The sequence below is a fragment of the Lichtheimia ornata genome, assembly GCF_029851405.1.
Source record: "Lichtheimia ornata isolate CBS 291.66 chromosome Unknown scaffold00082, whole genome shotgun sequence".
NCBI classification, from domain to species: Eukaryota; Fungi; Mucoromycota; class Mucoromycetes; order Mucorales; family Lichtheimiaceae; genus Lichtheimia; species Lichtheimia ornata.
Genome location: NW_026695402.1, coordinates 24,123 through 48,422, shown reverse-complemented (window position 1 = coordinate 48,422; position 24,300 = coordinate 24,123). Strand labels below are relative to the sequence as shown.

General features: G+C 43.7%; 9 protein-coding genes across 9 annotated transcripts; 5 read left to right on the top strand and 4 right to left on the bottom strand.

Moving 5' to 3' along the window:
* Positions 1 to 70: 70 nt before the first annotated feature.
* O0I10_011089 (uncharacterized protein) lies at positions 71 to 2,159 on the bottom strand (the record flags this gene model as incomplete). The annotated part of the gene is made up of 10 exons (XM_058491060.1): positions 71 to 293; positions 360 to 568; positions 632 to 750; positions 820 to 952; positions 1,014 to 1,123; positions 1,191 to 1,347; positions 1,429 to 1,604; positions 1,699 to 1,728; positions 1,799 to 2,074; positions 2,129 to 2,159. 10 exons carry the CDS (start codon positions 2,157 to 2,159, stop codon positions 71 to 73), a joined length of 1,464 nt encoding a protein of 487 aa, XP_058338155.1.
* Positions 2,160 to 2,453: 294 nt separating this feature from the next.
* Positions 2,454 to 3,118, top strand: O0I10_011088 (uncharacterized protein; the record flags this gene model as incomplete). Its single annotated transcript, XM_058491059.1, has 4 exons — positions 2,454 to 2,661; positions 2,750 to 2,760; positions 2,815 to 2,991; positions 3,056 to 3,118. The coding sequence occupies 4 exons, from the start codon at positions 2,454 to 2,456 to the stop codon at positions 3,116 to 3,118; spliced, it is 459 nt and encodes a 152-aa protein (XP_058338154.1).
* Positions 3,119 to 3,275: 157 nt separating this feature from the next.
* On the top strand, positions 3,276 to 4,880 carry O0I10_011087 (uncharacterized protein; the record flags this gene model as incomplete). Its single annotated transcript, XM_058491058.1, has 1 exon — positions 3,276 to 4,880. The coding sequence occupies one exon, from the start codon at positions 3,276 to 3,278 to the stop codon at positions 4,878 to 4,880; it is 1,605 nt and encodes a 534-aa protein (XP_058338153.1).
* A 151-nt stretch (positions 4,881 to 5,031) lies between these two features.
* On the bottom strand, positions 5,032 to 6,343 carry O0I10_011086 (uncharacterized protein; the record flags this gene model as incomplete). The annotated part of the gene is made up of 2 exons (XM_058491057.1): positions 5,032 to 6,077; positions 6,187 to 6,343. The coding sequence occupies 2 exons, from the start codon at positions 6,341 to 6,343 to the stop codon at positions 5,032 to 5,034; spliced, it is 1,203 nt and encodes a 400-aa protein (XP_058338152.1).
* Positions 6,344 to 6,895: 552 nt separating this feature from the next.
* Positions 6,896 to 9,310, bottom strand: O0I10_011085 (uncharacterized protein; the record flags this gene model as incomplete). Its single annotated transcript, XM_058491056.1, has 7 exons — positions 6,896 to 6,943; positions 7,013 to 7,693; positions 7,752 to 8,060; positions 8,116 to 8,178; positions 8,251 to 8,918; positions 9,028 to 9,126; positions 9,214 to 9,310. The coding sequence occupies 7 exons, from the start codon at positions 9,308 to 9,310 to the stop codon at positions 6,896 to 6,898; spliced, it is 1,965 nt and encodes a 654-aa protein (XP_058338151.1).
* Positions 9,311 to 10,059: 749 nt separating this feature from the next.
* O0I10_011084 (uncharacterized protein) lies at positions 10,060 to 12,391 on the top strand (the record flags this gene model as incomplete). The annotated part of the gene is made up of 3 exons (XM_058491055.1): positions 10,060 to 10,278; positions 10,354 to 11,097; positions 11,150 to 12,391. The coding sequence occupies 3 exons, from the start codon at positions 10,060 to 10,062 to the stop codon at positions 12,389 to 12,391; spliced, it is 2,205 nt and encodes a 734-aa protein (XP_058338150.1).
* Positions 12,392 to 14,451: 2,060 nt separating this feature from the next.
* On the top strand, positions 14,452 to 16,553 carry O0I10_011083 (uncharacterized protein; the record flags this gene model as incomplete). Its single annotated transcript, XM_058491054.1, has 3 exons — positions 14,452 to 15,706; positions 15,775 to 15,896; positions 15,963 to 16,553. 3 exons carry the CDS (start codon positions 14,452 to 14,454, stop codon positions 16,551 to 16,553), a joined length of 1,968 nt encoding a protein of 655 aa, XP_058338149.1.
* Positions 16,554 to 17,544: 991 nt separating this feature from the next.
* Positions 17,545 to 20,424, bottom strand: O0I10_011082 (uncharacterized protein; the record flags this gene model as incomplete). The annotated part of the gene is made up of 13 exons (XM_058491053.1): positions 17,545 to 17,610; positions 17,675 to 17,766; positions 17,848 to 18,213; positions 18,283 to 18,538; positions 18,604 to 18,628; positions 18,689 to 18,783; positions 18,839 to 18,993; positions 19,048 to 19,243; positions 19,297 to 19,371; positions 19,427 to 19,627; positions 19,681 to 19,790; positions 19,847 to 19,895; positions 19,960 to 20,424. The coding sequence occupies 13 exons, from the start codon at positions 20,422 to 20,424 to the stop codon at positions 17,545 to 17,547; spliced, it is 2,151 nt and encodes a 716-aa protein (XP_058338148.1).
* Positions 20,425 to 21,581: 1,157 nt separating this feature from the next.
* O0I10_011081 (DNA replication licensing factor MCM7) lies at positions 21,582 to 24,238 on the top strand (the record flags this gene model as incomplete). Its single annotated transcript, XM_058491052.1, has 8 exons — positions 21,582 to 21,633; positions 21,691 to 21,785; positions 21,846 to 21,905; positions 21,973 to 22,205; positions 22,268 to 22,586; positions 22,647 to 23,217; positions 23,280 to 23,670; positions 23,734 to 24,238. The coding sequence occupies 8 exons, from the start codon at positions 21,582 to 21,584 to the stop codon at positions 24,236 to 24,238; spliced, it is 2,226 nt and encodes a 741-aa protein (XP_058338147.1).
* Between the last annotated feature and the right edge of the window lie 62 nt (positions 24,239 to 24,300).

The following is a 24,300-nucleotide window of genomic DNA, read 5'->3' as shown; positions in this document are numbered from 1 at the left end:
ACCAGTTTCTCGGAACAGCCGAGCATTCAATAGAATAGCCTCTTTTAATAACAACAACAATATATTACTTTTATGATATCACACAATTCTGCTTTGATTTCCTCTTCACATTGGTTGCTGCTGAATCATGTTCTTGTTGCCATCGCAACTGTTGCTGTTGTTGCCGTTGTTGCTGTTGCTGTTGCTGTTGTTGTTGTTGTTGACGTAACTGATCCCTTTGAATAGCTTGTTGACGTCGACTTTCATTTGCTGTACTAATCTCTTGTTGCTGTAGTGATAATGCCAATGCATAGCTACATGATGGATACGCACATGTTTAGGAGCAATATCATTGATAAGAAAGAAAGCAAAAAACTTACTCAAGCTCCGTATCACCATCCGCTCCCACGTTTTCTGGTAAATCTTGTATCATTTGCGGCTTGCAGAATGAACCATCAAAGAATTCGGATGACCCCTGATCGATATCTCCTAAGCTCTCCCACACTACTGATTTTTGTGATACCAGCCCTGAATCTGTCACCAACATGAATAGACCTGATGACTCGGGATGCTTGAGCAACGTTGAAAACTTTGAATCGTAGCACGTTAATACAATGACGTATAAACACATCTTCCCACCTCCCACACTTACGTGATTGTTACGGAAAAAGACAAATGGTTTGTTGGGTGTCACGGTATCTGCCAATTGCTGTAGACCATAGTAGGTCAGCTGTGTAGCTGTGTCATCAAGGAACGAGGATGCAACAAGGCCTACATACATCAAATAAAGTAGTCAGACCTATCATTGACCGTCATGCCATGTTGACTTGACATACGTACCTTCATGCATTTGAAGCTCATCTTCTTGAGTCCAATCCTTTTTATCATTCAAGGTATCGGCGCGAACCACACATTCCACCACAGCATTATAGGATCCACACTTTCCTGCAACCACTCGATATGTCTCTTCATCCTACATAGCACAAACGTCAATGGCATGCTATGATATCGGCATTGTCGTGTGTAATGTCTACCTGTGGATCCACCACCCATCCATGGAATAAGTCCACATCAAATAAATCAAACATGGCCAGCTCAGCTGTAGGCTCAAAGTCACGGATCGACGAGAAACGAACATTGACATCTGATGGGAAGCAAATGATTAGATCATCACTTATTACATCATCAGGCTATGAAGATGATTGACGTACCAAGGCCGGTTTGTAGATTGGGTAAAATGGATAATGCGGCATCCAAATTGTAACGATACGTGAGAACATACTCTTGAGTGCTGGATTGAGCTGATGATTTGGTTCTGATCATTTTGGTGTTGTCATCGTCATTTGGGCTTGTTGGTGTGGAGGATGGCTGCTATTATATTGAAATTAGTGTCTTTAATTTTCATGCAGCAGCATTGGTTTGTCGCATGAATTTTCCCTTGATACATACCTTGTCTTGATGATTCATTGTGGTAGATGTTGTAGTAGTGTTTGTAGTATTTGCAGTAGTAGAAGGTCCATGATTCAACAAATAATCACCCAATCGCTCAACAAGGTATTCAAAGGTGACCACTTCACGATCAGGCGGCCGTATCTCGAGATCACCTCTCAAAAAGAGCACGTTGCCTAAAGTGAAAAGAACGCATTAACCCCATATCCCGGCTCCGATCCAAAAGGGCGCACACACACACACACACACACGCACACGCACACTACTTACAGATGGCCACCAAGGGACATGGTCCATTTTCTAAAACCTTACATTTCAGTGTCTTGGCATAAACATATATAGTCATCCAAGTTGGCTAAGCCCTTATTACCATTCTGTGTAATGATGCGTACGTCTTTAGCTTCTCGAGTGTTGAAGTCAACCCAACGTATCGTCTTGACAAGGTATTCTTGTGCTGGTCCAGTGTGCGTGTTGTTGTGGTTGGATGGTATCGTCGTTTCGCTGTGAGGCGTGTTCTCGTGCGTGTTCTCGTGAGATGTATGATCATCTGGCTCATTGGGAGTAGGGTTGGTACTCGTGGTCTGCTGGCATGGTGGTGACTCGGTCAATGTGTGTTCTGATAATGGTGGTTGTGGTGGAGGAGGATCTGATAGATAAAAGTGAATGCCTTGAACCTTCATGCATTGCCTTTTAAGCTTACCATGACTTGGTTGTGGAGGGTCGGTTGACATGGTTGAGTAGTAGTGGTACAAAAAGAGCGACGCGGCGGAAGGGTAGAACGCATGAGTATAGATCTCGCACTCCTTATCTCCCTCAATCCCATTCATTATCAGCCCCTCTATTCAATAAAGCACAATGTCATACCCTTTGAACAAATGACACAATGAAAAAGACACTAATACAGCTCATATGATATGAAATGTACTACCTTATTCAAAAGGGGTGTGTCATTATTAACATGCCGTGATACGTGGTGCTGTAGCAAATGCCTCTTTCTTTCTCTTTTTCCTATCACAAACAAAATCATGGACGCATTCTTTGCCAAGGCTAAACACTATGAAGCACAATTTGATCGCTCTCTAGCTCAATACAAATGTATGCGAGATGCCGAGGAAAAGCTCCACATTCCCAAAGTCTTTATTGCACTTGGAGGTGCCTTGATTCTCTTTCTGGTAGCCTACTTTAACATTGCTGGAGAGCTATTCACCGACCTTATCGGATGGCTATATCCTGGTATGTACAGTAAAATCAACATGATACATGGCTATACATGATGGCACTAATAGTGATCCTTCTTGTTCACCACATGCATCTACTATAGCTTATGCATCGGTAAGCATAATAAGCGTACATAAGAGCATCCATTTTGATGACTACTTTTCATAGTTCCAATCTATTGAAATCTCGAGTCGATCAGCAAAACGGCAATGGCTTACTTATTGGAGCCTATTTGGCTTTATCCAAACATTGGAGTACTTTTCTAGTGGCCTGGTGTATTGGTTTCCATCCTTCTTTGTGGTCAAGACATTCCTTGTTCTCTGGCTGGCACTTCCACAGTTTCGGGTAAGTTGATGGACAAAGGGGAAGGGGGTAAGGATAAGCATTGTATAATAATCCAACATTTTAGGGGGCAGAGTTAGTGTATATGAAGCTCATTCATCCATGGATGACAGTAAAGAAGAAGGAATAAATGATGATGATCGATTTCGAGAATACAAGCACCGATGATGTGGGAGCTGAAAAAAGTCAGGTCACCTGTGCACATGCTCTGTTAACTTTCCTTCTTAACAACTTTTATATCATGATGCTTGCTTTAAGAAGCTTTTCTTTTTATTCTCATTTGCGACATGTCAATGCATCTTGACTCTCCATTGCGATGTTCTCACTTGTCTCTTTCGCTGCATCTCAACTCTTTCACTGATTTGGAGTCAACCCTTATGGCTTCAGGCTACAACAACAACAACAACGATAGCTATGATACCACCATGCAGTTGTCGTCACCTAACAACAATCCTGCATTAATCTCGCCTTGCTATTTGGGTTGTTCAATCGATCAAACACAAAACGATCAAGGGGACGAGGAGGAGGAGGAAGAGGATCGAGGAAAGAAAATGATACCAGCTTCTATCCAGGACTCATTACAAGGAGTGATGGACGTGGCTATAAAGCTTGCAGTGTCGCATTGGTGTTGCATCGCGTTCAAAGTGGCTCCTGTATCATTAAATGACATTCAATGTTGGCAAGATCACACGCTCTCTATCCGTTACTGCATTGCAGCCATCAGCTTGATATCTCTTTCATCCCATCATCAAGAAAACAAGAAACGGCGTCGAGATGCTGCCATTGTTTTATATCAACGAGCACGTTATGCGGTGGATGATGCAGGACTTTATTCAATGGACAACATCTCAACAACAACAACAGCAACAATTGATCCAATGATGATCCAAGCCTACTTTTGTCTTTCATACACGAGTAATCTTTTGGGATTCTATGAGCATCAGCGTACCTGGGCAGGTTTAGCAGCGACATCTCTGATACAATCACGACCAATGATCGGTGAGAATCGGGCACTATTGCAATGTTGGTACCGTTGGTACTACGTGGATGCATGGGTTTCCTTGACTTCCGGTCGACACCGCTTATTACCAGATGAGTTGCCATCCCCACCACCATTCCAAGACAACGACCAACACGATGATTTACGGCCTTTTGCAGTACTTGCACATTACATGAGACGATTAAAAAGCAGGAATGATATCAAGACGCAACGGCTACTCAATGACTTGGATCAATGGTGGCACAACTTGAGCAGTGACCGTAACACAACACTGAAAAATAGCGACCCGCATCTACACCTTTGCTTTTATGCCATGCGACTTGTTGTTTTATTCCAATTATTGATGCGTCGCGATACACAACAATGCGTTCCAAGAACTTTGCTTGTAGAATGCTTGTACACCAACCTGCAACTTTTATCCGGATTACAGCATCTACGTGATACTGGATGCGACCACAGCACTTATCACAGCCTTTTCCTTGCTATTCATAACACTGCACGTGATGTCTTCCTTCACACATTAACGTCCAACAGCACCATGAAATCGAGTTGTCGGGAGCAGCAACAAGATCAGAAAAGATTACATCACGTGGCTATTGATCAGCTCAAAATCAATATCGAGCTCATGGAAAGCACTGCAGCCTATGTCAACGATGTTTATTGTCTACGTCAATATGCAGCTCAATGTCGTCGTGATGCAATTTGCTTGGGGATCTCCATGAGTGAAAAGAAACGACATCATGAATCATTATACCAGGAACAAAGCCGTCAAGTAGGCACTGTCTTATTTCGATTGCCCAAATCAGCATCATCATCCACAGCTGCAACTTCTCAACATCATCCTGCTGGTAGCACAATTTGTTATGATGGCATCCATCTTTCTGCATTGTAGAACAAAAGAGAAAATCATGCATTCCTTTGATATGATATTTGTACAACAACAATAACAACATGATTCTTTGAATGATAATAGTGGGAATGTGATGGATGTGTGGGAGATGATGGTGATGAACAACGTAATACAAAAAAGGAGGGATATGGTTCTAGATGGCTAATTCAAGTACTGTATTCTCGGATACCGATTCAGGGTACATGTCGTCGTACTGAGTTGATTCGGGTTGAGGGGGATGAAAAGGCGAAAATAGATGGCGAAGTACCATATTGAATGATCGTGCATTGTTACCAACACGTAAGCCATCTGCTATAGCACACACGTGTGTATAAATAGTGCTTTCCAGTGATGTTGGTTGATCATCCCAGCCATAAACGAGAGCACGTTCAATACGTAAATGATGCTCCATGAATGCTGCTGGGGAGGCAGTTGACTCAAGTTGCTCAACAGCATTCAAAAGACGAGTAACCATATCATGCTGAATACCACCCGTATTAAACCAAGCTACCAGACATGGATGTTGATGATGTTTTCGCCAATGTGAAATGTGGGAAAGCCAAGTTGTACCAGCAAGTACAGCGAGACGAGGCAAGGCTATAAAAGCGACAGGATCCAACTCTTGCAGTATGTCAAGTGTAACAAGTTTTTGTGTCAGGGCACGATCGAGGGTCATTGGAAGTAGCTGTGTGAGAGCGTCACAAAACAATTCGGCTGGTAACGGATTGCTATGATTTGTCATTGACTGATTTGTTGCATTCTGCCATAATGTGCTTTTTGAATCACCAAAAACGGCTCGGCTATAGCTTGCATACAATGCCGATTCAAATGTATCATAGTTGTGCATCAGCTCGTTCAACCGAGTCGTTAATAAATGGGTAGGATGGGTAAGGTGGGCAAGAGCTTGTGCACGGGCCATGCGGCGTACTTCTTGAAGTGCGGTGTAAAGACGATCTGCCAATGGACGTAAAGCTTTTTGCTCATTTGAATCGAGGTGACGAATGTAGTAACCGTGGCGCAATACTTGGCTTGCAAAGATCACACCTTCCTGAAATCGCCTTGTACAAGTAGTTGTTGTGTTGTCGTTGTTTGTGCACAGGGCACCCTTGTGCAACACATGCAGTGTGTCAAGTAAGATCCGCTGGGCTCGATGCATTTCATTTGTATTGCCTTGTCGCACGTTGGCTATACGTTGTTCATCTGCAATTCACATCCTTGGATCAGTCTAAACCCTTTCTTTCGCAAATCTCACGCAAACACTCAATGGCTCCCGTTTTCCCGCAAAGAGCCATTATGGTCACTCACTCACCAGCATAATAAACAAGAGAGAGCAAATTTTGCTTTTCGAGCTTCGGTGGTCGTCCATTTGAAGGACTAGTCTCCATATGAAATACGTCAAATGGAATTTCATGCTCCTTGGTAACATGCTCTCGTTTGTCGCTATTGTCACGTTCTTTACGAGCCATGGTAAGTTTTACGGTATACAGTGCGAGTGGATCCATTGTTGTGAGAGAAAGTGGAAGAAGAATACAAGAAAAAAGGGAGAAAAGTACAAAGCGTTAACAAGTTAAGAAGGGAGTGGATGATCCTGCAGGTTTCTATTTTAATACAACCAGGGGGGTCGGTGCGGTGGATGATAGCTGATGTACAAGAAAAAAGTGCATGAGCGTCGTGTAATTTGATGTCCAAAAAGTTTGTGTGATGACACTAGTTTCAGAATCTGTTGTGTATCGACCCGTATAAAAAATGACAGTTTTGTGCTATGCAATGAGATGAAACGCTATTGCTTTTTACGAATAACAAAGCAAGGATTGATCGCTCACTTTCACCTCTCCTCCCCCCCTTGCGACATCGGATCACAAAAAAAATTACAATACATGGGTTACTCAGCACCACATCTCCTCTTGCTGAGAAGCAAAACAAAATCATGCAACATGAAAAGGGATCGTCAAACGGGATGCGGGCGTCGATCTCAACTCTTATTATGTTGTTGTAAAAAAATAGGGGTAGAATGCAGTTTAAATGCATGATGCAGCTTCTATCCTCTCCAAATGAGCATGCAGTCGCTATAATGAAGGTCGTATGAGTTTTTCCCATGGGGCGTCATGCATGATTTCTGTCACTTTTTGTTTTACCTGAACACGCCACCCATCTACATCAGCTCTACCAGCCAACTCGACGATCCGATCGACAAATGACAGCACCGTGTCCTTCATGTGAATGGTACTCATGATGGGATTTGTCATGATATTGGCATGTCGAGAAAGAGTCGTGGGTCCTGAACCACCACCACCATTACCTCCTCCTGCCGATGATAATGTGCGTGATGCTGTGCTGCTGCTGCTGCAATTTGTTTCAATGACAGCCATTGCACGTACCGTGATCTCCACTAGCATCGATGTCAGATTTTCCAACACAGCCAATGACTCATTGTCGTGTACTGGTTCATAGGGTGGTGCTGCATAAGTACTTTCAACATCGCTCCATCCATGTTGTTGTGGCACAGCAGGTTCATCTTGTAGTGCTTGCAGTGATGTCAAGATCCGCATCATATTATCCATCCATTGCATCAAACGAATATCCACACGGGTGTGTCGCGTGCTGGTAGTGTTCATCATGTTGCTGCTTGTACTAGGTTTGCCACTGCTACGTTGCTGCAATTGCGTTTCTTGTAAAAGCTCCAATCCTTCTGATACCCATTGCCCGTAAACTGTTGCCAGCACACGACATCCATAGATGAGTTTTCTCGAAGGCAATCCGATAAATGAAGTTGTACTTGAAATAAACTCCAACCCACACGCAATGGATTCCATCAGCTATGAAAAAGTGTAAGATAAAACAGCGTGTTACTTATTCCCATGATGTTGTATATACCTTTTCACCTTCAGGATGCCGCATGAGTTCTCGCATATCATTGACCAAGCTTCGTAATCGAGAACATGCCATGTCAAGTTCGCTGATAAGCCCAATACACAGGTTGTAGAACCATCCTTTGGCCATAGCTAGCAATTGTTCATCCACCGGCAATCCCATTGCTTTCCATTCTAGCCCGTTTTGTGCCAAATTGTCACCATACAATGCCATCTTTTCAGAAAGGACCGATTGGAGTCGCCGTGTATCAGCCAAAAGATCATCGGTACGTGGTATAGATTGAGTCGACAGCTGCTTCATATCCTCTACAGCCTATTTTTATCATCAGCCTCGATGTGTATTTGAGGAACATGTATGTATTACTTGCCTGGACATAAGCCATGCTCTTGTTGATATGTCCTTCAAACGCCTTCCATTCGGGAAAGATATCCTGTGATCAAGACGAATAAGGTTAATGTCACTCCATGTATACATTGATTTTCCCACAGACCCAAACATTTACCACAAAAGCTATGGATTGATCACCGCTAAGGTCATTGGCAATCTTCAGGATACGAGCAAGGTTGTCTTTGATTTCCATGAATCGCTGTGCGTCACTCTTTGTTGGATCATGGCTGCCATCGATTTCGGATAAGTAATGATGTAGCTGTTTCTGCTTCTCCTCAAACAATTGTCGATATTCAAGGACGTTAAAGTTTTGTCGTTGAGCCTGTGCTTTGATCCATTCATCAAAATCCATCGTATGATGTGGTAATCTCGTTCCATTACTAATCCTTCGCAATAGCAATGATGGGTCTTCGCCATTATACATAGCGTTGGATGATGATGATGATGATGGTTGTGGACTGGATCGTCGGCTGGATATCATTTTGTGATAAATGCGTGATGATGGTGGTGATGGGTTTGATGGTGATGATGATGAAGAAGTATTGTTATTGGCAGAGATGGATGTACGCATAGGTGATGAGCCTCCACTCATGACTACGTCAGCATCGTCTGTGGATGAGGATGGCGTTGGCGTTGGATTGCGACCACTGACGCTGAGACTACGAGCAATATCGTTGGCAAGATTGGATGAAATTCGTTGCATTTTGCGATCTCGTGCATGATCCAGAAAACTGCTACGCTTTCTTTTGGTTGCTGTCACATTGCCGGCAATCGATCTTAACCCTTTAGAAAAAACGTGTAAGCCCTGCTTTTTTCAATGTATATCAATCCCTTGCAACCCTCACCCCCAGGATGCATCATCATTTCCTCCTCACCCCACCCCCTTTCTTACCTTTGGCTTGTGTAATAGGTGTCTTATCACGCGTATAATCCGATCGTTGCGCGCTTGTATTCAACTGCTCCAAGCCCGATTCCCTTGCAAAGCTATCCTCTATTTCAATTCAACGTGCCATGGATCGACGATCAGTCAATCTCAAGTCAAGATTGGAGCACACCGCCACCCACAAGTCATAGTTACCCAACATGCTCAGAATGACTTTGAGACAATCGGTCCATATATCGTCCTCAGACTGGATACCGCCTAGCATTGGTTTATCGTTCCCATTTTTATCCATAGTCAGAAGGAGTATTGTGTGTAAAGAAAGGATGATTCAAGCATAAAAAAAGTCTCTCTTTGCTATACATGTTGGACCCCGCTGCTTCATTCTCTAGTTCCATAGCAACCCTTTCTCCGCTCTCCCATTGCTCAGATCTTTGGAATCGACCTCCTATTCCTTACAATTGCTTGGGCCCGTGGTAGTACACGTACAAGCGGATCAAATTGATTAGTTTTGTGTCATCATTTATCCAGTGGAAAAAGAAACAATATAATGCAGGAGCATACATATGCAGGATGAATAAAGATAATCTTCCTCATCAGTAGGAGAGAAAATGGGAACTATTATTATTGTTACTAGGACAACAACAACAACAACAACAATGGCGCAACCGAGATTGCTCTTTAAAGTAATAATAATCGTAGACTTAGTTGATATTGATAAAAGAAGGAGAAGGATGTAAGGTGATGTTCCGAATGATGGGGAATGGGCTTGTGGTGGTAGTTAACTACTACTATGATTACTATGGCTACTACTACTACTACTAGGTCAGGCTACTACCATAAATGACATATATAGATTACTCGTGATAGGTTTTCAACCACAACAACCCCGAAGAAGGAAAAAGAAGGGAGGGATCTGAGAGAGAGGGGGGGAGAGGGAATTGGGTGGGGCTATTATATAGCTATAATCTTTAGTATTGCTGTTTCAGAGCACACAAAGTGGCGGTTTGCTTCGTTGTTCAGTAGTTTGGTGTCAGCTTTTACATGAACCTCTCAGAACTCATCCACCGGCCATCTGAAGACGGGCAATCGGTGGTTTCTTCCAATTACGAATCCTCCTTTCAACGCTCACCAACAGAGCCAATGCACCTCGACACTCTTTATAATAAGGTCGGCTCAGACCTCATGGACACTCGCTTTACAACCGACCACCACAACCATCAACATCAACATCTCATCCACGATGCTTATTCGTCCTCAAAGGTATTCTTTTATTCATATGCAAGGTGCTCATCAAAACTCACTCTCTATACTCTCTTACTTTCTTTGTCTGCTTAGCTAATGACGACCAGCAGCAGCAACAGTAGCAGTGGAAGCCCTCATTGGCAATTTGCACCTCCAGAAAGCTCTCGATCACCCTACGCTAGCACCCTCTCTGATCAGTCTATCAATGAGCCTTTACGACCTACCTCTGATCTACGTGGTGGTGGTGGTGGTGGTAGTGGCAGTACGACTAGCAATAGTACTACTGGCGGCGGCGGCGGTGGGGCCAATAGCATCTCCAATGGAGTCGGCGGCAGCAGCAGCAGCGGCGCCATGAGCACAACTGCACGAGGACCCAGCAGCAATTCTCCTGTGTCACCTATCCCTTTAGATAATACATCATCGGTTGATCATCATCATCATCATCATCATCATCTTTATCGAAAGCGGAGACTATCACTCAATGACTCTTCTTCTTACAACAATTATTCACCTGACGATAAATCCACTGATCAACACCTTCCATCATCATCATCATCGCCACCATCATCATCATCCAAATCGACTTCTACCGGCATTGCTGGTCTCTATGGCCGCAAGGATATGACTCTTACCATTAATGGCACCAATGTCACCAAGGACAACATTGAAGAAGGTTACGTCCAGTTCATTTGGCACAATGATCCTTCCTATATCGGTGATAGCATTGAAAATCTCATGTATGTCAAACGCAAATTCTCCTCTGTACCCAAGACCGGTGATTTGGCATACACCACATGGGATGTTTATGCACTTGTCAAGAAATTACACAACAACGAGGTATGTATTGGCAACCATGTTATGATATCTATACTTACATTCATGACAACAGATAAAGAATTGGTCACAATTGGTGGGAAGATTGGGCTTAGCTGATGTACCTGGACGACCCCAATTTGCTCAACGTGTCAAGCGATGGATGCGCAAATACCGAATTGATTGTTACTTTGATTATCTCCTGGGCAACCCTTACAATTTCAACGCCGGTCCTAATGACGAATACACGGGATGCTTAGTCATGGGCAACTATCAAAAGAGACGTGGCAACCGTACACATACCATGGTTACCAACAGCAATACAGCAACAACACATTCCACTGATGACCTGGATTCGAGAAAATCCACCGATGAATTTCCTTCAACACGAAAACGACACAAGCACCATGATGACGATGACAACAAGGACGAGAGTGGGGATAACGATGAGGAAGAAGATGATGATCGCAATACACGTCGAACACCTATTGCACATGCTGGTAGCCGAAAACGAGCACGTAATCAGCCTTTGTTATCGTCTGGTATTGATGATGATCAAGAACATGATGATAAAGAGCACTTGACAACAACATCGACTTCTACTACTGCTATTGCTACTGAGGAGGAAAGGGAAGGAGGGAACGCTGAAGACAATACACAAATGGCAGAACAACCACCTAGTGTATATCCAATGGAGTATTTACGAGAGGATGAAGAGGATGAATTGGCATCATCAACATCATCATCGCCTGCCACTTCACCAGCAGCATCATCACCAGAGCCATCTCCTGAATCGTTATCATTATCAGCTAAATCTACAAAACCACGACAACAACAACAGCAACTTCCATCTTCATTATCCACTACCCCTCCTGCTGCACCACCTTTATCACCACCATCATCATCATTTAAAACTACTGAAGCAACACCAGCACCAGCACCAACCACAGATCTCTCTTTATCATCACCATCACCATCACAACCACCAGCATCCTCATCATCCGTTGCCGCTGTTGTCCCTACTACCAATGCATCTCCTCGTTCACAATCACCATCACACGATCATCATCCTCATCATCATCATTCCCACTCTCCTTCTTCATGCCAAAACTGTACACGCCTTCAAGATACTGTGAGCCATCTACAAGACGATATTGTATTACTCAAACAGCAATTATCAACCATGCAGACACGGCTTAACGAGGAATCTGAAGCTAAAACAGCCATGGTGCGTCGAATCGACCAATTGTGTACACACTATGATAAATGGCGGACGCAACTTGCTGAGCAGCTCTTACAAAGCCCATTTGCAGAGTAATCTTATATCCATCCACACATGACACGTCCACACACACACACACCACAACCCCAAACCTCTCTTTTTCTTTTATCCCATTCCATATCGTTCCTCCTTTTTTTCTTTTTACCATTTAATTTGTAATCTTCATCTCGCTTAGTCAACCTTTATCCGAGAACCACCCCCAAAAACCTTTGTTGTGTATTCGAAACCATATAATTAAAGAATGGTTATGATAATATTCATATGAGACTCCACTTTGGGAATGGATGGTATCAGAAAAAAAAGTGCCACTATCATCGTTTCAATGGGTGATAAGCAGGGTGGTGGCGGGCTTAATTTAGCTGAGCTGATACACACACACACACACACAATCGTGAGGTCGCGGCCCCCACCAGATAGGGCCAAAAAATGATAAGAGGGCCGCACCCTCCTCCTCCACCTCCGGAATAACATGATGAGATTTAGACATTTCAGAGCCATCCATACATGTGGTTGGCTTTAGATCCATGTTTGGTATTTTGGAGATCAAAGCTTGAGTCCCGAGATCATCCGTAAGACACACTACATGTAAGAATGCAAGATAAAGTTCATGACAGAAAAGCAAAAGAGAAGAGAAAGAGATCTGTAACATTATGATGATGCTTTGTTTTCGATGATTGTTGACAAAAAAGACGGGCTATTATCGTCATTCTCTCCTGCTGAATGCAGGGTTGGGGGGTGAGAGAGGTGCGTGCAAGGAGAATCAAAGAGAATGTGCATGTGCATATGCAGGTTGAACATAATACCAATGATGGGCCATGAAAAAAAGTAAACGTTATTGTAAACAAATGCTTGCATTAACACAAAACAATAGAGTCCGACCTTTATGTGGCCATGATTCTCCACACACACAATCGTCCGGAATATTGTAATCCGTTCTTCGGATAATCCATATAAAGAGATAATAGCATATCACGTTGTCGATCATCGTTCTATTTATTTGGTATGCAAAAAGAGGCTGGTTGCTGATAGGTGCCGTCGCTCACGCGATGCGATATGACGGGTCGGTTGCGGCTTTACATTGACGTGTGATGGACATGTAAAGAATAATGATCTCATGATGATACGCTTTTTACTGGGGATTTGGCAAAATGATGAGTGGAGAAGAAAAGAAGGAGAAAAAACGACGAAACAAAAGGAGCTGCTGGTTCCATGGAAGTGATTATTGTGCTTTTTGTTCGGTAGATTTCCCTCTCCACATTTACATACATTTGCACGTACCCCGCAAGAAAAGGCGTGTTGTTGTTTGTTTCAAATAGGGGGGTGCTGGTGATGTATGTAGTGGTGGTGTGGGTGAATAGAAAGTTGTTAAAAGTGGGGAGCTACGCACGACCGGAACGGATACGGGGGAGTTAAAAGATGAAGCGGTAGTGAAATGATTGGGTCTCGTGTGCCTAAGCGTGGGACATTTTCTGTTTGGTTGGCAGCTTGCATCCCACACGTGCGGTCCTTTTTGCCCTCTTGCAGTTTCCAAATACTGGATCTTCCATCCCCACTCATTAATCATCACGGCTCAAATATCGGTTTCTGCTATCCTTTAGACTACGCCACCCCCATTTGCTTTTTCCTTGTGAGAGCAAACATACACTGTGTAAGGGGAGTTTGCTTGTTTGTTAAATGTACCTCCCATATACAGCTCTATTCAAGAGGGCATGTCCCTATCTAAATATTAGTGATAACGAACGAAGCCAATATATGGTGCACTAAAATTAAGGTTCACTGGGGGGTAAGGGTGTGCACACAACAACGCGAGGAGGGTTGCACAGAGATGGAGTTACACACTTTCTTTGACAGCATGCAAAAAAACCAGATTTCCCGAGCTAATCGTGAGCGCCCTTGCACCTGATTGGTGGACATACCCGTTTTGGCAAGTATATCGGGAACTGGCTTGCAATCTTCATCCGCAAAACCGATTGCCCCCCCGCTTCACAACAAAAAATATAAAAGCATTCTCCTCCTTTGCTGTTGGACTTTCGATAGTTTTCTCTTATTCTCCAACTACTTCTATCTTGTGTCTTTTGTTAATCCCATCTAGTTGAATGCTTCGCTCGGCTCTTCCTCGTGTTCGTGTTCTACCACCACCATCTGCTCGTTTCAACATCCCATCACCACCTTCAGTTTCCTTACGAACCTTTGCCACTCGTACACATGCTCCCCACCCCAATGTTCGTCTTCCTTACAAATCCATCTCGGCTAGTGTAGCCTTGACATCCGCCTCTATGATGTATCTTTACTCTCGCTCTAATGATGATTCCCTTCTCGGTATGCGTAAAGCATACGCTGAGATGTCCCACCAACATCACCACCCTGTATCCGCTTACATGTCATCTTCTCCCGCTTCAGCATTGGCTGAGCTCAATGATGAGAATAACCGTTCCTTCCTTCATGCCAAGTCGACGGAAGATTTGTTGATGGGCCTTTTCGTTTACAAGTTGTGTACTTTCCAATGGTTGGTTGATGCTGCACCTCAACTTATCCATTTCGCCGAATCGGTCCACCTTGAAAAAATTGCTCACTGGGTTGTCAAGAATACTTTTTTCCGCCATTTCTGTGGAGGTGAAACACCTGAAGAATGTGTTGAAGTCATGGACAAGCTTAGCAGCTTGGGCATGAATGCCATTCTTGATTTGAGTGTTGAGGCCGATGAATCCCCACAAGAAGGTCCTGAAGCATTTGCCAACCAAGAACAATATGCTGATTTCATTTTGGGCAAGACCAAGCATTGCCTGGAAACCGCTGCCATGGGAACCGCTCGTACCAACCAAGCATCTGGTGCTTTTGCTGCCGTCAAGGTTACTGCTCACACCCCACCTGAATTGTTGTTGCGCCTCAACTTTGCCATTGCTACCCTCAACAAGTCTTTCCATGATTATCAAGTTGACGGCAAGATTGATGCTGCTTCTTTCCGCAAGATTGTTAACGATGTCTTGCCCACACCAGCAAGCGATAGCCAACGTGAAGAACGCAACAAGCTCATGTCCAACATTGAATCCCTTGACTTCATTGAATATACCAAGATCCTCAATCTTTATGGTCCTACTCGTGATGTTTGGTGGTCTAGCAACGACAACGGCAATGATCGCAAGCTTATGAACACCTTTGATCTTGCTGCTTATGATCGCCTTATGGATCGTATGGATCAAGTTTGTGGTACCGCTCATCGCCTTGGTGCTGGTGTCATGATTGATGCTGAACAAAGCTACTTCCAAGAAGCTATTGATCATGTTGCTCTTAACATGCAAGCCAAGTACAATCGCCGTGATGAAGACAAGGCTCCCACTGTGTACAACACCTGTAAGTTTCCCATTACCTTTTAATGCCATTGCATGTATATTAATCATTTTTATTATTGTTGTTGATAGATCAAATGTATACCAAGGCATCTCTTAGCAAGTTGGAAATCGATGTTGAACGTGCTCATCGTGAAAACTTTGCTTTTGCTGCCAAGTTAGTGCGTGGTGCTTACATGGTCTCGGAGCGCAAGGTAAGGAAAAAAAATACATAAATCAGTTCAATGATGATTGGTGCTGATCCATATTCCCTTTCTTAGCGTGCCCTGGAAAACAACTACCCATCCCCGATCCACGATACATTGGAAGACACCCACGCTTCGTACAACAATGGTGTCGTCTTTTTGTTGAGCAAGTTGCGTGAACACCAAGAATCCACTGGTGAGACCTTGTCGTCTACTACGGCACCCATTGTGTTTATGGTTGCCACACACAACCGCCAATCGGTCATCCTCACTGTTGAAGAAATGGACCGCCAGGGTGTTCTCCCTCGTTCTGGTGTTGTGCATTTTGGCCAACTCTTTTCCATGAAGGATCAACTCTCCTATGCTCTTGCCCGTAACGGCTATTCCATCTACAAGTACTTGCCTTATGGTCTTATTCAAGATGTCATCCCCTACTTGATTCGTCGTGCTCAAGAAAACTCTGCTGTCTTGGGTGATGTTGGTCATGAGCGTGAGCTCATGTTCCAAGAAATCAAGGACCGTGTTACTGGCAAGACCCCTAATGTCATGATCAACTCTTCCTCTGCCTCTGCACCTGCTACCGTTGTTGACGATGCTACTGCTTCAGCCGATAATACCTCTACCTCACCAGCGGCTGAAATGTCCGGCGTTGCAAAGACGGCCTAATCTATTATCCCCACACACTCACATACATCAAGGGTTGAATACCCTTTGTTATTTACTTCATTCCCCTATTCATCATCTTCCACATGTTATTAAGACCCACTTCCTCCATTATCGCACATCATTCCCCCTTATTACCCGTTTTCCTTGTATTTCTAGCATGTTTGTCTATTTGTTTTTTCATTCATCTGGAGGATTGTGCTTTAGAGACCATTCTTCATACATAGTTTTCTCTTCCATCGTACATAATACAAACAACTTTTATCACATTCAAGTCTCGGAATGTATCGTGTGTGTGTTGAGCTAGCAATCTATAGTCCCCCATTCCCCCCGCAATTGGACATGGTGGAGATAATTCCCGCGGATCTAGAGATCTGGGTCAGTTAAGGTTTTGGATTCATCACCAGAAACTAGAGCCGACTATGCGGATCCAAATGTACCATGAAAAAAATGTTTTTTATCAATATACCCCTTGGGGGGTGGGTTGAAAAAAGTCTGGTGCGCGCGCGTGTCTGGCCCAATCGCTAATCCAAGCCACTATAAGACCCCAATCTTACAACAAAGAACAAGTTTTTGCCATCTCGATCCATACGTGCTTGGCGCATTGTCATGTGGAGATGAAGTACATATACATGCATGTGGCACCATCCCATTGCAAAGTAAAGAATAATGTACCTTTTTTGTGTCTCATGATCACAAACTACCACTGACGCGTTGATGAGAAGGATGTTCTTGAACTTTGTTCTGTTGTGTCACTCGCTGATCTTGGATGCATGGCAAACTTTAACCTTGTGATCACACCCGCTGTCGTGTTTTTTTTTCTCTCAGTTTCCACACACGACCAAGCAACCACTTTCCACGTGTACATACACTCCCCCCAAAACTCATCCATCCATAGACATTTGCTCCATCTCAAAATCACCAAATACAGTTCCAAAAGAAACAAACCACAATGAAAAGCTTGTTGAATGAAGAAAAAAAGATCATCTAGCATCTAGGAAGAGGAGGAGGATGATCGGGTAACCTTTCGTGTGGCCGTGCCAATTCGACATGAGTTGACCTAAATCCAATTATCAGCTTATCGTGTTCTTTTACAGCGTACCAGGACCCCGCTTTTACAATACCTTCGTTGCAAAACGTAATGAGCAGAGTGTTTCACCAAAGTGTTCCGAAAGTGGGGAAACATTGACAAACATAAGTGTCTTGCTATTGCCACCTATGTCCATAAACCATCAGTCGTGAGCCATGCCATGATACCCCAGCCCAAATAACAATGTCCAACGGGGAATTGCCTTACCAAGAGAATTCTGTAACAAATACGTCAGCTTGGAATTTCTGTAAGGCACATGGCCACCCTCCTTGTTGTTTGCAAGTGCATGGATCACATCACCAAGGCAGCTCAAACTCTTGTTAATGGCTTGGGTTTCTCGTAATCGATCCCCTGTTGATCCTGATAATGCCAACCGCTCTGATCCTGCAAGATCAATCAAATTGAGCACACCGGAACAATGCTCTTGCGTTACGGCGTTGCTGCCTGTGATGCGTAGCATAAAAACACTGTGACTTCGAGATGATCGCTCGTTCAAGTTGGTGGCACCAGTCGCTCTGTTTTGGCTCGCTTTTTTGAGCATGCTCGTGACTTTGGCAGGCGAATCAAGTACAACTAGAAAGAAAACAATGACATTATTAGCTCATCCATGTGAATAAATAATCATTCATGTCATATGCATACCTGTTGTCATATCTGTAACAGTTGTCCTTCCATTCTTTTCATGCCTGACTTCATGCTTGATCTTGCCATACGTCGATGTGTCACCCAATAAATCATGCAAGTTTTCATTGTAGATCTCGAGAAATTGCCCTTCCATGGAGTAGCTCCAGTTGCGATCATTGAGCTTTTGAGCTACGTCATATATTTGTTGAACGGCTCGAGGAATCATTCCAGCTGATTCAGTATTTGCTCGTGGTGGGCCTTGCATGGTATAAGTCTATTATTGTACACCTACGTCAGTGATCTCAATCCACCAAGCTAACCTTGCTCGCTCATTCTTACCTTGCCACTGCCGGTTTGCCCATATCTATCAATAACTCGTCATCTTAGTTTTGGTTGTCCAACAGCCCAAAAGATGTACACTTACGCAAAAATGCACACATTATAACCATCCAGTGCTGATTGTACAAGCTGAGATATCTCCTCATAGCATTCATGTTGCGTGCAACTTGGTTCAAAGACCTGATATCATACATGTAAATATCTAAATTGTGATCCACACCAAATGTAAACTCACCTTGTCAAATGCAAATGGGTATGTTTTAGTAGTGATCTTGCCAAGTGTACTTGAAACTTCTTCTTTGAGCTCGAGCTTTTCACTATGGTCGCCTATCTCTGGATTGCTTCCACGGAAATCGATTTGCGCCATACGATGTTGATCGCTCTCGGATTCTACGTTATCATACATGAGAAAATCGTCATCTATGAATATCATCTCTTGCATACCAAGTATTGGTCTGACACGGCAAAAGACGCGGATATTGCCTTTGAGTTCCTGGATGGTGTTGTGCTTTTGCCGGCGGATCTTTTCACTCTCCAGAAGCTTTGATTCCAAATCAGACACCTTGTTCTTGGTCTTCGTATGAGAGTTCTCAAGCTGGTCAATGTTGTTCTGAAGATCGGTAAGCATGGTATCCACTTGCTAAATGATGTAAAATCGTTAGCTGTTGTCTTGAACTCTGATGTCCTTCTTACCTCTCCTTTGGCTCGGAACATGTGTAAATCGGCTTCCACTTGATTAAGCGTGTTCAATGTCCTTTCCATTGTCGCCTAGTAAATGCCGTAAGTAGCATATCATAATGACCCAGCCTGTATGTATACTTACTCGTAAAGCAGTATTCTCTGTGCTGGAACGCTCACGTTGTCTCTCCAAATCGGACGTTTGTTCTCGCGTACGCTCGATATCTTGTTGCAAACGCTGTAGCTTTTGGTGGCCTTGACCATCCTCTTGATCCAATGCATCTTCTTTTGCCTTGAAAGACTCGTTGATCTTGGCCATTTCATCCTCATGACCCTTTTTGGCAGCCTAGGATACAAAGATCAATACCCATCATTGCATTAATGCTTCTTTGTACGTACCTCAAGCATCGCTTCGGCATTCATCAATTGAGTATGTAGTTCACGTGCCTCTGTTTCCTTGTTGGCTGTTTTGTCCTCCCAACCTTGCATGGCGTCCATGAGCTCGCTGACTAAATTATTGAGAACAATGAGACAAAACCAACAATGACCCTCATTGTACACCTACTTCGTTCTTTGTTACTGAGTAATTGCTCTTCCATGTCTGAGATCTTCCCCTATTGCATCGTTTTAATTCCATCATGTCTATAGATAGAGAAACAATGAAAGTGTTGGCTTTACCCGTAGATCCCAAGCTGGTCGTTTCTTTTTTGTTATAGCGGTTGATCCATTCGTCTTTGCACCTGCAGTGCTATTCGTAGTCGAAGGTTTTGGAATGCGTTTGGGCGTGGTAACTGGTGCTTTTGATGTTGATGACAACGTGCGTCGTAAAGCATTGGTAGGCTTATTGATTGCTGATGATGGTCTTGATATAGAAGATGATGACGATGATGATGATACACTCGTCTTTGTTCTCGCTGTGGTAGCGTTGCTGTTCAACGATGTTGTAGTGCGTCTGGTTGTGGAAACGGGTGTCTTCGACGTTGATGCTAATGGTCGTCGTATGGTATTGGTAGAATGGGTCGACGATGGGATGGATGTGCTGTTCACTGGTTTGGACGCTGAATCGGTGCGAGCTTTTACACGACGGTTCTCCTCTTCAGTGCCTTTGCGCTTGATGCCCACAGGAATCTTTGATCGCGTCATGGTGGTTCGTGGTTGAATGTTGCCGTTCTTTGGGGCTAAAGGCATGTCCAAAATGAAAGAGGAATACAAAAAAAGGGGAAGCACGAAAGTCTTAGTCTCCCACACGCGCTCAACGACAAAATCACAATGAACGCGGAGCAGGAAAAAATGGCGCGCATGATGGACATCGAAATGGACGAGGATAATCCTATGCACTAGAATAGTACTAGTCAATGGTATGCAAGATCGAATAAATGATCAACCAACTATACACTTGTGTTATCAGCCATCAGTCAAAAAGTGATTCCTTTCTATCGAGCTAGCTTGGAGGTATAAAAAGTAGCAGAAGGTTTCTGTACAGGAGGACACCAACCAGCATTGATATCTTGAAATGACATGTTGCTCCAATCCACATGTAAACATGATAGACCCAAAAGGTTGTTGATTGTATCACTTTATGTTTGCCATAAGGGCTCATTTGAATGAATCACTTACAGCTTGGAGAATGCTGTATACTTTCGGGTAAATCATCAACTAACTGTTTGCAGCAAAGTTTCTTAACCCGCCACATTAGCGGATGTGGCAGTTCTATGGTCCTGAATATAGTAGATATCGATCAGAATCGATGATTGCTTTTGAAAGAATAAACGTTGTACATATATGAATTATCATCCAACATGTTGTCCAATACGTGAATGCCTTTATTACAAGTTTACATCTCACATGCGATAAAGAATAGTGAAATTGACAACAAAGGACACAAGCAGTGTTCTCAGCTATTGGACCTCTTTGATGGGAAATGGAAGCTGTAGTCGTAAAGCGCATCAGCAAAGGATGGATGTTCCTGAAAATGGTCACGTGGATGTGGTCGGCGGATACAACACGACAATAGACTTGTTGGCGAGTAAAGGAGCTGAAGACTGCTGCCATGGTCCGGATAGCCTTCGACAACTTGCAAGTAGTAAAAACACATTACCTTTTCTAATGATCAATACGGTATCCATGGGTACCGGATTTCTAGCGTGAGCATCATCATGCCGCAACGTAAAAGGGGTTCACTACGCGATAGTGGGTAAAATTTGGGATGGTTGTAGTGACTGACAAAATAGCACAAGCCATAATTTCGCGCTCAAAAGGGGGACCACCACACACACGTTACACACCTTTACTTGTTAAAAATGGCAGCCTTGCTCCCATTCACAGCTGGCGTCAACTACGATGAGGATCAAGGCAAGTGAAATTGGATAAAAAGAAGGACGACAACAAGTAGACTTATGGATGCCGTAGAGAGCTTGCGTCTGTTCTTTAACGAATTCAATGACAAGTCAGTAACGGCTGATGGAATGGACGTCGAGACGCTTCCAAAGTATATACAAATCATGGTAAGGAGCATCTTGTTGACTCTTGAGCACGTCCCTGATTACTAACATGTGCTATTGTAGCAACGCATTGTCGACAGAGAAGAGAGCGTGATTACCGTTGAGCTTGATGACCTTGCCAAGGTGAGTAGTAGTAACAAGGTGGTCGCGTTTTCATGGTGTATTCTTACTCATAGTACGTGTTTTCAAGTTTGAGGATTCGACTCATCGCACTGTCGCCAATATCCGTCGCAATACCAAACGCTATATCGACATCCTTTGCAACGTGATCGATTCCATTTGTGAGACGCTTACACCACGCAACCCTGAATTGATTTACAAAGACAGCGTATTGGATGTGATTATCGACCAACGACGAAGCCGTGATCAAAACCGTGTTGGCACTGCTGAAGAACCTTTCCCACCTGCTCTTACGCGTCGATAGTACGTTAAAAGGATCATTCTTATATGAAGGAGGTATCAAATTAACGCGTATTATCGTGTAGTGAGGTTTTCATTAAACCGTTGTCGAATTCGGAGGCCTTATCCGTGCGTCAAATTAAGGGCAATCAGCTTGGCAACTTGGTTACCGTACGTGGTATCGTCACCCGCGTCTCTGATGTCAAGCCTTTCCTCCAAGTCAACACTTACAGTTGCGACTCTTGTGGCTGTGAAATCTTCCAAGAAATCAAGCAGCGTCAATTCACACCTTTGACCGAATGTCCTTCAGAGGAGTGTAAGAGCAACAACGTCAAGGGTCGTCTCTATATGCAAACTCGTGCATGTAAGTTCTTGGCCTTCCAAGAAGTCAAGTTACAGGAATTGGTACGTTGCAACGATCATGAACTACTAGTGGGATCATTGTACTGAATATAAGCTGAATAGGCCGATCAAGTCCCTGTTGGTCATATCCCCCGTACAATGACTGTACATATGTATGGTGCCATGTGCCGTCAACTTGCGCCTGGTGATGTGTGTCATACATCCGGCATCTTCTTGCCTATGCCTTACACCGGTTTCAAAGCATTGCGTGCTGGTCTTCTCACCGATACATACATGGAGGCTCAATACGTTCACCGCTTGAAGAAGCAATATGATCAAATCGAAATCACACCCGAAGAGCAGATTCGTCTTGAAGCTTTGCAACGTGATCCCAACATTTACAGCAAACTTGCTCGCAGCATTGCTCCTGAAATTTATGGTCATGACGACGTCAAAAAGGCATTGTTGTTATTGCTTGTTGGTGGTGTGACTAAGACCGTTGGCGATGGCATGAAGATTCGTGGTGATATCAATATTTGCTTGATGGGTGATCCTGGTGTTGCCAAGTCTCAATTGCTCAAGTTCATTGCCAAGGTCGCCCCTCGTGGTGTCTATACCACCGGTCGTGGTAGTTCAGGTGTTGGTCTTACTGCTGCTGTCATGCGTGATCCTGTCACAGATGAAATGGTGCTTGGTAAGTTATCAACTCTTCAAAGAAAAAGGGGATGAATGGTTCATTGACTTGTGGATATATAGAGGGCGGTGCTTTAGTATTAGCAGATAACGGCATCTGTTGCATTGATGAATTCGACAAGATGGATGATTCGGATCGTACCGCTATTCACGAAGTTATGGAACAACAAACTATCAGCATTTCCAAAGCTGGCATCAACACAACCCTTAATGCACGCTCTTCAATCCTTTCAGCTGCTAACCCACTTTATGGCCGTTACAACCCTCGATTATCGCCTACTCAAAACATCAACTTGCCTGCTGCATTGTTGTCTCGTTTCGATATCTTGTATTTGATCCTCGACAAGCCATCAGATGATTTGGATCGATTGTTAGCTGAGCACGTTACTTACGTCCATACCCACAACAAGCATCCTGAACTCGACTTTGAAGTCTTGGAACCACACATGATCAGGTAAATACTCTACCTATGCTTCTCAAATGTGCATGATAACTCATATTTGTTTGTTCGATATAGACACTATGTTGCTGCTGCTCGACAAAAACGACCTGTGGTGACTCGCGAAGTTTCTGAATATATCACTGGAGCCTATGTGCAAATGCGTCGTCAATACAAGCGTGATGAGGAAATGGAAAAACAATTCACCTATGCATCTGCACGTACGCTTTTGGGTATCATTCGTATGGCACAAGCTTTGGCACGTATTCGTCTCTCCGATCTTGTCGAAAATGTTGATGTGGATGAAGCCTTGCGCCTTATCGATGTTTCCAAGGCATCCTTGATGGACAATGACGATGGTCGAGAACGTGGTGCCGATAGAACTTTCATGACCGGTGTTCTCAATGTTGTTCGCAGCCTACGCGAGATTCATGGCCTTCAACTTGATATGGCCACTATTCGTGAGCGTGCACTTGCCCGTGGTTATAGCGAGGTACAAATCACTGAAGCTATTCGAGAATACGCCAACCTTAACGTCTGGCAAGTCAATGCTACCAACACCCGCCTGACAGTTGTGGAGTAAAAATCACGTAGTCTTTTCTTTCTTTCGCTTTCTTCTCTTTATATTTGTATACATTTCATTCT